At 38.3% G+C, this 12,347-nt stretch overlaps 1 protein-coding gene across 6 annotated transcripts in view; it reads right to left on the bottom strand.

Annotated features, from left to right (window-relative positions):
• The window catches only part of LOC103041533 (echinoderm microtubule-associated protein-like 4), a 105,345-nt gene that overhangs the window by 28,107 nt on the left and 64,891 nt on the right, over positions 1-12,347 (bottom strand). For 2 of the 6 annotated variants that reach the window (XM_049481719.1, XM_049481717.1), the window contains exons 4-10: positions 11,371-11,568; positions 5,735-5,878; positions 5,602-5,627; positions 5,417-5,449; positions 2,771-2,894; positions 2,410-2,559; positions 1,438-1,507 (exon numbers count right to left, since the gene is read on the bottom strand). In XM_049481719.1, the coding sequence (XP_049337676.1) occupies positions 1,438-1,507; positions 2,410-2,559; positions 2,771-2,894; positions 5,417-5,449; positions 5,602-5,627; positions 5,735-5,878; positions 11,371-11,568 (745 nt within the window). The remainder of the gene's footprint in view (positions 1-1,437; positions 1,508-2,409; positions 2,560-2,770; positions 2,895-5,416; positions 5,450-5,601; positions 5,628-5,734; positions 5,879-11,370; positions 11,569-12,347) is intronic. The other 4 variants (XM_007239632.4, XM_049481718.1, XM_049481720.1 and 1 more) reach the window with 4 other exon arrangements.

Below are 12,347 nucleotides of genomic sequence, written 5' to 3'. Positions count from 1 at the left end.
CAGAGTGTAAAACATACACTAGACGATCAAATATGTGACAGCTTAGTTTTTAGTCTTAGTCTTTTGAGTAAAATTTACAATAGCTTTAGTCACATTTTAGTCATTTAGTTATTATTAGTTTTAGTTGAAGAAAACAAACAATATTTTAGTCTAGTTTAATTCCAATACATTTTAGTCTAATTAATTATATTTTTATGGTTTTACTATTTTAGATTTGTAATTATATTGCGATTATTCATTATTATTAAAAATAATACCCTTTAAGTTTTGTTGCATTCTAACATTAAAACATGTATGCTAACATTAAAATGTTTAAGGCAACTGAGCAATATAAAGAAAAAGCCTATATATTTATATAATTATATATATATATATATATATATATATATATATATATATATATATATATATATATATATATATATATATATATATATATAGACAAACAGACAGACAGAAAATTACTGGCTCTCAGAAAGCTGTAGGACAGCGGTGGTGGGCTTTTCAACAAAGGTAAGTGCTTTTTAATCATGTTTTACAACACCCAATCTACAGCCTAGACTTTCATTACTTAACTATATTTTTTAAACTCATCCATCTTTGACATTTTCATTTAGTTTTATTAGTTGATAAAAGTGGAATACATTCAGTCATATATTTTTTCAAACATTTATTTCAAATTTTCTCGCACTTTTTGCTGCTGCTGATGTAGCATTGCCAAGTAGCATTCAGAGAAAAGCACAGCGAATAGGTTCTGATAAACCAGCTCACAGACGCCTTGTGCTGATCCACATCACCATAGCTGTGACTAGTGGAAAGAGCGCCATCTACCCACCCAGAAATAGCAAGGCCAATTGTGCTCTCTCAGACTCCAGCAGCTGATGGCAAGCTGCATGACCGAGGTTCAAACCAGCAATCTCACGATCATAGTGGAAGAGCTTTAGACTGCTGGACCCCTAGTGCCCCTTTAGTTTTTGTTTTCAAGTATTCCTTTTTATTTACTTCTTTAACATTCATTAACAAAATGAACACTGGTTAAAATGTTTGGGGAACTCCTAATTAATATATTAATACATTAATACACATTAATACATTCAGATACTTTTAAGTTGCACCTGTTGCTAACACAGATGGTTTAGCCCCTGTAAAGAGGTATTGCCAATACAGTAGTCTATGTAATAATCTTTGGAGCAGATAAATATGAAAAATTGGCCCCATGCTTAATGCCAGGCATGGGTCAGACAGGTATAAAGTCCCAAGCATTGAGCTGTGGAGCAGTGAAACTGTACTCTGTGGATTTTCTTTTCAACACCCATGATCTCATACTTTTGATCATATAGTGTACCTAAATACATAATACACAGAAGCTCAGCACAGAATATAGCTTTGTTTTCTTTGTATTTGTAAAGTGTGTGTGTTTGTGTTTGTATGCATTACCCTGCCATCTTTGTCCACTCCTGCAATCTGTCCTGTGGCAATGCGTATCTTATCTGGATGAACTGCAAGACTGATAGAGAGAAGAACAGAGCATATCCAAAACAGATTAACAAAACAGATCATAAACAAAATGTATTAAATCTAGTTAAATGGTATTAAAAACCCTTACTTAAACTTTAAATGTCTCATATCATCGTTTTTTTCATTCATTTTAAAATGTCTAGTTGTGGTCTCTCTGGGGGAACGACAATAGGATTTCGGCTCTTTCACATGAATATTTATACAGCAAACATATGGCCTCTGAGGCAGCGAAATGGACAACAGTTAGAAATGTTTTATAATAAAGACATTTTTACGCTAATAACAGTCTTTACAATGGCATGTTACTTTACAACATGTGTAATGCCCTGCCAAGTGTAGTTCAGCCACTAACCTAATCTTAGAGTCTCTGTTCAAAGCAAAATCCACCGGAGATCCTACTTAAACTTACGTAAACACACAGGTGGGTAGTCCAGGTCCAGAAAGTAAAAAAATCCACAAACAGAAGCCCTGGGTGGATTTTTACTTTAAACTAATGTAAACAGAACGGTTCTCATTATACACCTACCAATCTTAATTGTACTTCACTGGTGGTGTTCCATAGACTTATTCTAACCATTTGTTCCTTAGCTCTGAATGGGCAAATGATATAATACTAATGCGATATTTGCACAAATAACACAGGAATGAACTGCCATGCTGTTCCCAGCGCTATTAGCTCCTGTCTAACAAGACGTGCCTGGATGGCTTCAGCGAGCCAAGGTAGGCGAGACCATGAATTCAATGGTTGACGTAGACACGGCGCTTTTCCTAAACGACTTGTTTTTCTGAATATTTTATTTTACATGTAGTCCTGCATCGTGCAGCCGTCTGCCAATAGTGCTGCCATTAAAAAGACGAGTGTGGATTATGCAAGAAAGAGAATACTCTCACCATTTGACACAGTCAGTGTGTCCTAAATAGTGCCGCTGTGTCCGTTCATCATAGTTGAAGAGCACGACGACTGAGGCAATGAAGTAGACTATCTCCCCTGTAGGCAACAGATACACGTTCGCTCTGCAGTCTCGACCCCTATAGCCATATCTGCCCTACTGAGTCAAGGAAAAGAAAATTGCAGTAACATAAAACAATAGAAGTAAAAAATGTAAATATAGACAGTTATTACAATAGATTATTTCAGAGCTATAATAAAACTCTACTTTAATATGGAGGCAGTGAGAAATATGGGTCATTGTTGATTAAGGGTTAATAGAGATGACTGTAAATCTGCAGCAGAGGACTCCAGAAAGGATACACCCACTCCAGTTTAAGTCTCTCTGGGGGAAGTTCAGTTCGGACGTCATCGTAGTTCTCTACATCAGACGGGATGAACATAGTGATGGGTCGTCCTCGCATAAACATTTTGATATAGTCTCCCTCTGCAAAGAAATAAAAGAGTTTAAGGTCAGGGTGGCCTTTGCCGTTTTACAGCTGATAAACTGGTGCATTATATCTATCAGTATAAGACAAACCTAGATCAAAACCTAATAAATAAAATATTTATAATACTTATAAATAATAATTTATAATACTTTTGTAAGTTAATAGATTAAATAAGGCTTTAAATATTTTCCCATTCTTCAATTCTTAAAAGAGCAACAGTTCTTTAAATAGTCCCTAATCTAAACTCTTGAGTAAGTAAGTTAAGTTTGCATGCCCTTAACTCATTCTAAATCCAAGCAACTAAAAAGAGGCAGAGAAATTTAGTGACGTGCAAAAGGGCAAAAGGTGCAAAAGAGTGTTTGAACGTCATAAACTAGACTGGGATTAAAGAGTCAGGAAGGCAGAAGCATGAGGAGAGAAAAACAAAACGACACACTGAGGCAGGAAGGAGGAGTGAGGTTGTGAGAGTTTGGGGATGTTTGATGGTTTTTCTCTTCTCTCCCATTTCTTTCAGTTATGTGGGCTTTCTTCTTTTTAGTCTGAAACAGCAGATTTATGCTTCTAAGAAGTAAACAGTCTTAAGTAAACAGTTCTTAAGTAAACATTGTTTCTATTTTAAAGCCATTTACACAAGTAAAGGTCTCTAGACTGCACAACTTACACTTGTAAAAAGCATTTGTATGAATATCAGCACATTTTTTTCTTAGTAATATCCCAGAAAGCCCTGTTTTAGAAGTGTATTGACTTTTATTAAGGGTTAATGGTAAAGTTGCAATCTACCCAGACTGTCCTTAAAGCCCCTGTCTACTGGTGTATACTAGCTATGCCACAGAATAAGCATTTACCAAATCAACCCATATGATAATGCAGTTTAATCATGGTTAAATGCAATAATGATTGACAGTGAAATTAACATATTTATTTTATTCATTTTATTGGAACATAAACACATCTCCTGTAGGTCAGGAGCATTGCCAGTGTTGTGAAAGAGATGTTTCACTGGTGAGTTCTGGATCTCTATACATCTTTAACTATAGTCTGTTGCACCTATTAAGGTTGCACCAGAGAGTTAGCTGGGTAGCTAGCTAGCTTGTTATGAAGAAAATGGCCATAAACCCTTGAAACCCCATGTTAAACTATGGTAATATTGGTTACTACTATATTAATACTAAATTTTCTGGGTTTCTGTTTTTTACTAGTGAGTTCAGGATCTTTATACCAGTCTACCCAGAGTGAGGTCCTTTGGTCCTTCCAACATTTTATTATATATATATTTTTTAATCCCCAATTTAGCTATACCCCACCCTCTCACTAGCAATGGCCCAACACCAGAAGGGTGACGACTAGCACATGCCTCCTCCGACACATGTGAAGCCAGCCACCGCCTCTTTTCAAACTGCTGCTGAGCAGCATTGCTGAGTACCATTACAGCACGCTTGGAGGAAAACGTAACGACTCGGTCCAGATACATCAGATGCCTTGTGCTTAATCGACATCACCCATTGGGGTGATGTGAGGAGAGAGCTACATAAACAGGATTCGAACCGGCAATCTCCAAAGAAATACTTTTTACACAGAGCTAAAATTCCATCTTACAACAGCATTACAGCCACAATCTGCCTCCTGTTAGTTCTTAACCATTTAAGGTGGAACAGAAAAGTACCATAAATCACACTGAAGTAATGTGAAAAATGGAAACATTTCCACCCTGTTTTAGCGAATAACAAGAGAAAGACAACACAGGTGTGTATATTTACTATAAAAAAAATCTATGGAGCTTGTGCTAAAACAAGTGTGTGGTCGGTATAATCTGCAGCTTTGAGTTGATTAACACAGGTGCTGGTATGTTTTAGTTGCTGTGTGCTGGGGGAAGCAGGCTAGATGATTTAGTGTAGTTACAGATGATTGCTGAACCACATTTGAAGCTTAGGCCAACAGACTGAATGCATAGGAAGGCATTCTCTTTCTTGAGGTAGGTTAAATTGAATCCAATAGAAGATAATTTTAATACAGAAAACACCAATTTCATAAAAATTCTATTTTCAACTATATTGCAGTTGGGAAAGAAATCATGAAAAACAAGTAGTCAGGGGCTAAAGCTTTTAATTATATGTCAACTTCTATTAGCTAACAACCCCTTTTAGACTATTATTTACCAGAGAATTGTGTATGTGTGTGTGCTTTCATTTTGTCATATCACTTAAAAGAGAAAGGGAAATCCCTGTACAATCAATCAAGTTACCAGAGAAAGATGGGTAGGTAGAGAAACTGTACTGAACCATGTCAGGATGGAAAGACAGACAGAAAATAAACAGAGGGAGGTTCATTGATCTTCATCCTTGATCAACGCGTTACTAAAGGAAGGTTATTATGTGTTCTAATTTTTGCACATTATATTAAGCCATGCCAGATAAGCAAAGTTCTTAGTAAGATATCTAAGCAGGAGGTGCGTATAGCCCAGCCAGAAGCAGGAGACGGTGAGCATACTGGTGTTCACGGTTGCCTGGGCCCTGCTTACCTTGACTGTTTTTCTCACGGGTTGACATTTTGGCTGGTTATGGGACAGAAATAACAGCACTCAAAACAAACAAAGGATGATACAGACAAACCACAAGACTGACAACAGTTATTATAAAACAGGTAGGGCCAAAGAGGTGGGGTTGGTGGTGATGGAAGAAAAGAAAAAAAGCAAATGACCTTTACCTTGGCTGATAACTGGATCTCTGTGTCTAAAGATAGAAAAAGGCAAACAGATTATTAAAGGAAACATTTAGGAGAGCAGATTTATTTATTTTTTTTAACTCTGTAGATCGAAGAGTACTCATATATTACTAACTTATCTGCGTTCTTCACAACTTTGGCCAACAATTTAGAGGTGGAGGCGGCTTTGACCAGCTTGTTCCTGCTGTCCTCCCCACTTTCCCATGTGCTGCTCTGAGAGCGTTCAATTCCTCCACCACGCTTTGCACTGTGGCCCCTGCTGACGAGGAGAAGAGAATTAAACATTGTACTAGACTTCCATTTGTGGAGAAACAGAAGGAAGAAGAAGCGTTCAGGTACTGAACACAGGTTGGGAAGGTGAGAAAGCAGTGTTATAAACTCAGTGGAGAAGCATGGCAAGACTGGAGGAATGCTTTATCTTAAGCTACATGAAATTAATGTCAATTAAACGTTTTATCGTCAATAAAATAGTTACACCCAGAAGAAATCAGGCGACAGGAATGAATTTAGGTGGGTAGTCATGCTAGTTTGTTATCACGTCTCACATATTCTGCAACCAGCAGTCCTTTTTTTTCTGAATACACACTCCAGTGTAGTGCTGGGCGGTTCATGCGGTATGTAGTAGGGGAATTTAGAAAGGGTATGCAATTTTTAACATACCGCAATACCGCTAGAGGTGCTGCCGAGCACTGTGTTAGAACAGCACTGAAAAAACAGAGAACAGAACTCCTGGAGCTTCTGCTGCTGCTCCTTGCAATATGAGCAACTATAGCCCTGTCTAAATATATGAATACTGTAGCTTAAATAATAATAATACTAGTGCACATTGAATTGAATGTATTTGTTAACTGGAGAACCAAGGAAACTGATAAACGGCTATTAAATACTTCATAGCCTCTAATGGATTTAATATTAACTTATTATAAATTGATATTAAACGTGTGTCTAATTTGTGCAGTAGAACAAATATCTCTTTAAATACTTATATTTTTAGTATTTTAGGTCCATTTATAGTGTTTATGAAATTATTTAAAATGTTAAGTACAGTGTTTAAGCAGTGTTAAAGTTGTTGGTGTATCGCTTTTTAAGGTCTATTGTTTCTTCAGCAAAAGAATGATGTCTGATTTTTTTATAATTTGTGTAATTTTTCAGAACAATGTAAACCCAATCGTGATGAAAGCCTTAATTTAAAGCCTTAATGTTTGATATTATCAGTACAGAAAGTCACAAACCTATGTTAAAGCCCAGTTGTGCAAATAAAAATATATATAAATAATAATAATAAAAAATACTGTGATATATCGTAAAACGGTCAGAATCTTGCAAAGCACTGTGATATGCATTTTTGGTCATACCGACCAGCACTAATGCAAAATCATACTGCAAAATCTGCATGAATAATCGAGCTATCCACACCATAGGGAAACTCTACAATCTCATGTGTTTCACACTACATCTGTATGTCTAGCTCAATAAACATGACCAAGAGTGCAACTATTTCTTTGACGATGAGTGTATTACTTAGTGATTAGCCCTCACTGACATTGGAATTTACTATTTACCAAGGCTATAGGGTAGCATTCCTCCACATGCACATGTCTTTCCTGCTCTTTGGTTAATCTCAATCCCGGAGCCTTCATTATGAAAGGGACGGTGACACGCATGAGTATACGCATCCCTCTGGAAAGGGTCCATGCATGCAGTAGGTCAGACTCATGAGAGAAAGCACACCCCACTCAGTTGTTATTGCACACGCAGGCCAGCTGAAAACCTGAACCCAAGTCATTTGATATTGCAGATAAAACAGCAAAAAGACAAATGGAAGAGTCAAGGACGAGACATTGAAAGCACATAAAAAAGCTAAGGGAGGAGAAAGAAGAAAGAGAAGGAAAATTATTTAATAAGGGGAAAGTGAGAAGGAGAGCAATCCTCATGCGGAGCTATGTAAAGAGAAAACTGTTAATTGCATGGAAACAATTGCGTGCTGGGGATCACGTCAACACTGATACTGTTATGGGTGCTTAAACTGTACGTACAGTAAATTAGAGGATACTTCTATGGCCTTTGTTTTTTATATACAGAACATGCAGTATTTGGACAAAAGTATTTTAATCTAAGGTATTAAAAATGGTTGTTTCTTCTCTTCCTTTGTTGGAGTAAAGTCTCATTTATGTTTAAAGCCAAACACCAATACAGATATGGACAAATACCTCTGTCCATACTCTGTGTTCATTCTCTGAGGGGCAAACAGAATGAAGCAGTACCAGTAGAAATTGTAGGGGGCAGTGTAGGCAATAGTTCTCTGGTACAAAAGAGACATTGGGACATTTTTACAGCATCGTTTTTCTCTTTTAGTGTAAACTAATGACCACTTCCTCCTCAATCTATGTATTATTCGTTCTTTTGATTTTCAACTGAGAATCTAAAATCAGAAAAAAAAAAAACAAACATTTTTTTGTTTTTCCATTTTCTGATTTTAGATTCAACTCCATCACTGGCTGCTGTTTGGTTTTTTACTCTATACAGCCCTCCAGTGGAGGCATTACTTAATATTTACGTAAAAATAAAGGACTAAAAGAAGCATATGGGCCATTAAGGTTACATTGTATGAAATAGAGAATTAATGAGAATTAGCTCCACACTCTTAAGCTTCCTACTAGGATGTGGAGGATTGCTTTGAGGATTTGACTGCATTCAGTAATGAGAGCATTAGTGAGGTAAACATGTTGGAAGTCCACCACCACACCTCACCCCCAATTTCCCAACACAGCCTAAAAGTTCTGGGTGGGGCACCATCATTACAAACAACACAGTTCCACTGCTCCAAAGCTTAATAGCCCTTTATAGTGTGCATGGCATTGGGCATGGTACCTATAGTTTCATGTTTATCAGCTCAATTGGTATTCTATTGGTAATAGTAGTTTACAGGAACAACGCAAGCTGTTTTTCTTGTGTTTTATCTGAACATGTAGAATATGTAAGCATAGCTGTCATTTAGAAAGTCTCAGTACGTGCATGAGTGATCCCCTTGCACAGATGTCTCACACACACACAGACACACACAAAAGAGAGTTCATTAATGGCCCACAGCAGGGAATATCATCATACAAACAACTCCCAGCCCCTATCCCATTTCCCTTGGGAGAAGTAGGAGCAACAGCAGAATTGCTTCAGGTCCAGCAGAGCAGACATGCTTCCCAGCCACAAAAACAGCCTTAAAAATGTTTGATTTTAAAGCACTGAGAGAATTACAGTCAGGCCCATTGCAACAGGACAGGGAAACCAAGCAATTGCCTGGGGCCCCCAGACAACGACAGACGGTTATGAATTAAATGCAATGACAAACTGTGTGAGAGGCCGTTTAATTTCTGTGACGTTCAATACAGGAAACTACAACAACCCTTTATTACGGCTCATACTAGTTGCTGACAGTAGAATATAATCAAACTGGAACATGTTCAGCAGTATCCAGCAGTATATGCCAGCTGTTCACTGTCAATAACACTAGATACGCCTATCCTTTATATTTAATAATATTTGACTACCTTTACATGTTTTTACTGACCTTAAGTGTATTTGAATGAACTGAGTTTTGTATGGTTATATTTGTAGCTACACTCTGTCTGGTTTTGCGAGCTGCGTGGGGGGTCTGATGGTATGTGGTGGGGCCCCCAAATGCCTGATTACAGTTCCATAAAAGCTCCATGTGTGTTACATTGGGATCCTTTCACATTAAAATATGTGTTAGCTAACTCAAACCCACATCTTTCAGTACAGATCTTTAAAAGACTGGTAGTCAATCATGGCATATCATAAATGCCAGCTCATTTTACCAGCTGTTTAGACCCTCTTCAGGTCCAATCATGATTGCTTTATCACATGCATTAATAGGAAACTGTGTGATTTTATCTTGAAATGATCCTAACACATGGAAACAGTACAGAGTTTAAGTAGCTTGTAAGTGTTATGTGATCTTCCAGCATGTCCTTGAAGCCAATCAGTTGTGTAGTGGCTATGCACTTACATTAACGGGAGTGGAACACTCATCATTCGTGTCCCTACACTAATGCAATTGTTTGCAGATGCCTTGTCTGGCTAATTCTCCTGTCCATGCCTGGGCCCTGACCTATAATTTCTTACACAAAGCCTAACCACCTGGTTCAAATTTGAAGGATATCTGAAAAAGGCTAATTGGCCTGCAGTGCCTCTTAAGCTAATTGGATTGGACAGCTTGCACGGCTAAAATGAATACCTTAACGAACTGCCTAAGCTTATTAACGGAAGGCTGGAATGATTACTTGTGGTGTTAAAGCGTACTTGTGCTAATCAGTAAGCCAGTTTGCTGACTTCAGGTAGGGCTACATAAAAAACAATATAGCAGGAGACCTAACGCTTCAATACTGATGAAGGCAGCAAGGATATCTGCTTTTCATTACTCATCGTTCTTTGGGTGGACAGATAAGAACAGACTAGTTCTTAGACTGGTCTGAGATCAGAACACTTATTTCTGAGCGGCCCTCAGATCCACTGATTTCTAGACCTGCTTCAAAGGTCAGAATGACAAAATGGAGAGCATGACGTAGCTAAATGACACTTTGTGTAATTGTGACAGCTCATCAAACTTGTTTTTCTTTCTTCTGTAGGTCTGTAGGATCTTTATCCTTAAAGCTTAGTATATTTATTTCTGTACCATATTTTTCACACTATAAGACGCACTTAAAGTACTTTAATTTTTCCAAAAATTGTCAGTGCACCTTTTAATCCGGTGCGTCTCATGTATGATGTCAGGTTGTAAGGAGCAGTAAAGCCACTCTGCTGAAGTGCAGCGTTATACAGGAGTTTCAGTTTAGTTCGCCAGCAGTATTAGCATTACCCGCTAAGCACCAGCCATTCATCCGTCCAGCCTGTAGTCTGCTTCTAACCCCAGCTAGCACTGCAGGAGCAGCATTAGTAATTAACCACTAAGCATTAGCCATTCAGCCGTTCAGAGGTGAGAATTATCAGCCTGTAGTCTGCTGCTAACCCCGGCTAGCACTGTTGGAGCAGCATTAGCATTACCCGCTAACCGTGCTAGCATTTGATCGTACCCAGGTGAGGATATCGGACTGTACCCTGCACGTTCACCATGTTAAAACAAGCTACATGAGACGAACAGCTATCTAATATTGCCCTGGTTTACCGGGACACTCCAGGGTTCCTTAGGGTATTGCTGTCAGGTGGCAGTTAGGCAGCATTAGCGGTTAGACGCTAATGCTAATGCTCCAGCTTTAGTGGAAATCTGGAAATCTAAGCTTACTGTAAATGAATGGAAGCACTTTACTCAACCAAATAAACAGTTTTCAAGAGAGAAATCTGTGTAGATTAACATCCAGAGCTCTTTTAATCTTATAGTGCGAAGAAATAGTGCATCTTATAGTGTGAAAGAACATGGTATATACTTTTTCATTATCTTTATTGGTTTAATACCAATGAAACTCACACAGAGATCTATGTTGGGCGTTAACCCACTCTTTAATCCCTGACACGTTTTTATAAAGTGTGGTGTCTTTGTTTGTGAAAGTCCACAAAGACTACAAGCAGATAATTGCATTGTAACAGAGAAGCAACTTAATAAGGGTGTGGAGAAAATAGAAAGATACTGATGGGAAGCATGCCAGTCCTGCCCATTAGCCACAGGTAAAGTGCATTGTGAGAGTTTTGCCAGAGCATTGCAGAACGCTGCGGAAACATTGCGTGGATGTTGGGAGGAACCTTTTTGCCGGGGCGGACCCCTTGCTCTCCGGGGTCGGTCTCTGGGGCTGTAGGGGGTGTGGGGAAGGGGGGTTGCTGGAGGGGGATGGTGCCTGAGGGGTGCTGGGTGTTGAAGGGGGTTTATCGTTAGCCTGTGGTGGCTCCTCTTTCTCCTTAATCCCCTCCATCGGAGGCTTGTCTTTTTTCTTCTCTCCACCACTGCAGAACAGCAGCCGATCAACCAGATACAGAGCAGGCCGTGGGACAGAATAAATGGTCAGTATTGAGGGCAACTGTACAAACATTTAAAGATTTAACAGTTCAGTCAGTTCACAAACAAACACTCAATTCATTTTTGGCATTCAACACAGAGCACTAATGGCAAACAGCATGACAGAAAGGAAGAGACTCTCAGCACAAGACTTCCAGGTCAACTGACCACTTTTAATGTAGCAGCAGTTCACTTACGGTGAACAGAGGACTGGCTCAATTTCAGCAAGCACGAATGACAAATATCTACTATAACTCCACAAACTAGGAACAAGGAAGTACTGTTCTGTTAGAGAGTTTATACCCTTTGACACTTTGGCACTTAATACCAATCAAACCGGACTGTTTAAGCCCAGTCAGAATTATGAGCTTTGTGAGCACTGAATCACTGAAAAGTGAAAAACATTAAACATTAAAGTTTAAGCAAGATTTTGTTAAGTTCAAAATCCCAGTTAAACATTTGCAATTGTGTAAATACTAGACATACACTAAAAAATGGCTGATGCATTCAGCTGAATAAGTAAAAAGACAGAATAAATTACACTGGATAATAATTTATTTATTACGTCCTATTGCAGTGTTTTCTCTAACAATATGGATTACTTTCAGCAGAGACAGAGGGTGTACACTCCAGAACACAGGTAAATGTAATATAAATTGCTTGTATAATGAAAACCTGTGAACAACCTTCACGTTCATTATTTGTTTTTTCATATTAGTGCAACCTT

Source organism: Astyanax mexicanus, chromosome 7 (assembly GCF_023375975.1).
Source record: "Astyanax mexicanus isolate ESR-SI-001 chromosome 7, AstMex3_surface, whole genome shotgun sequence".
NCBI lineage: Eukaryota > Metazoa > Chordata > Actinopteri > Characiformes > Acestrorhamphidae > Astyanax > Astyanax mexicanus.
Note: the sequence above shows the minus strand (reverse complement) of the source record. Positions and strands in the feature narration are given on the sequence as shown.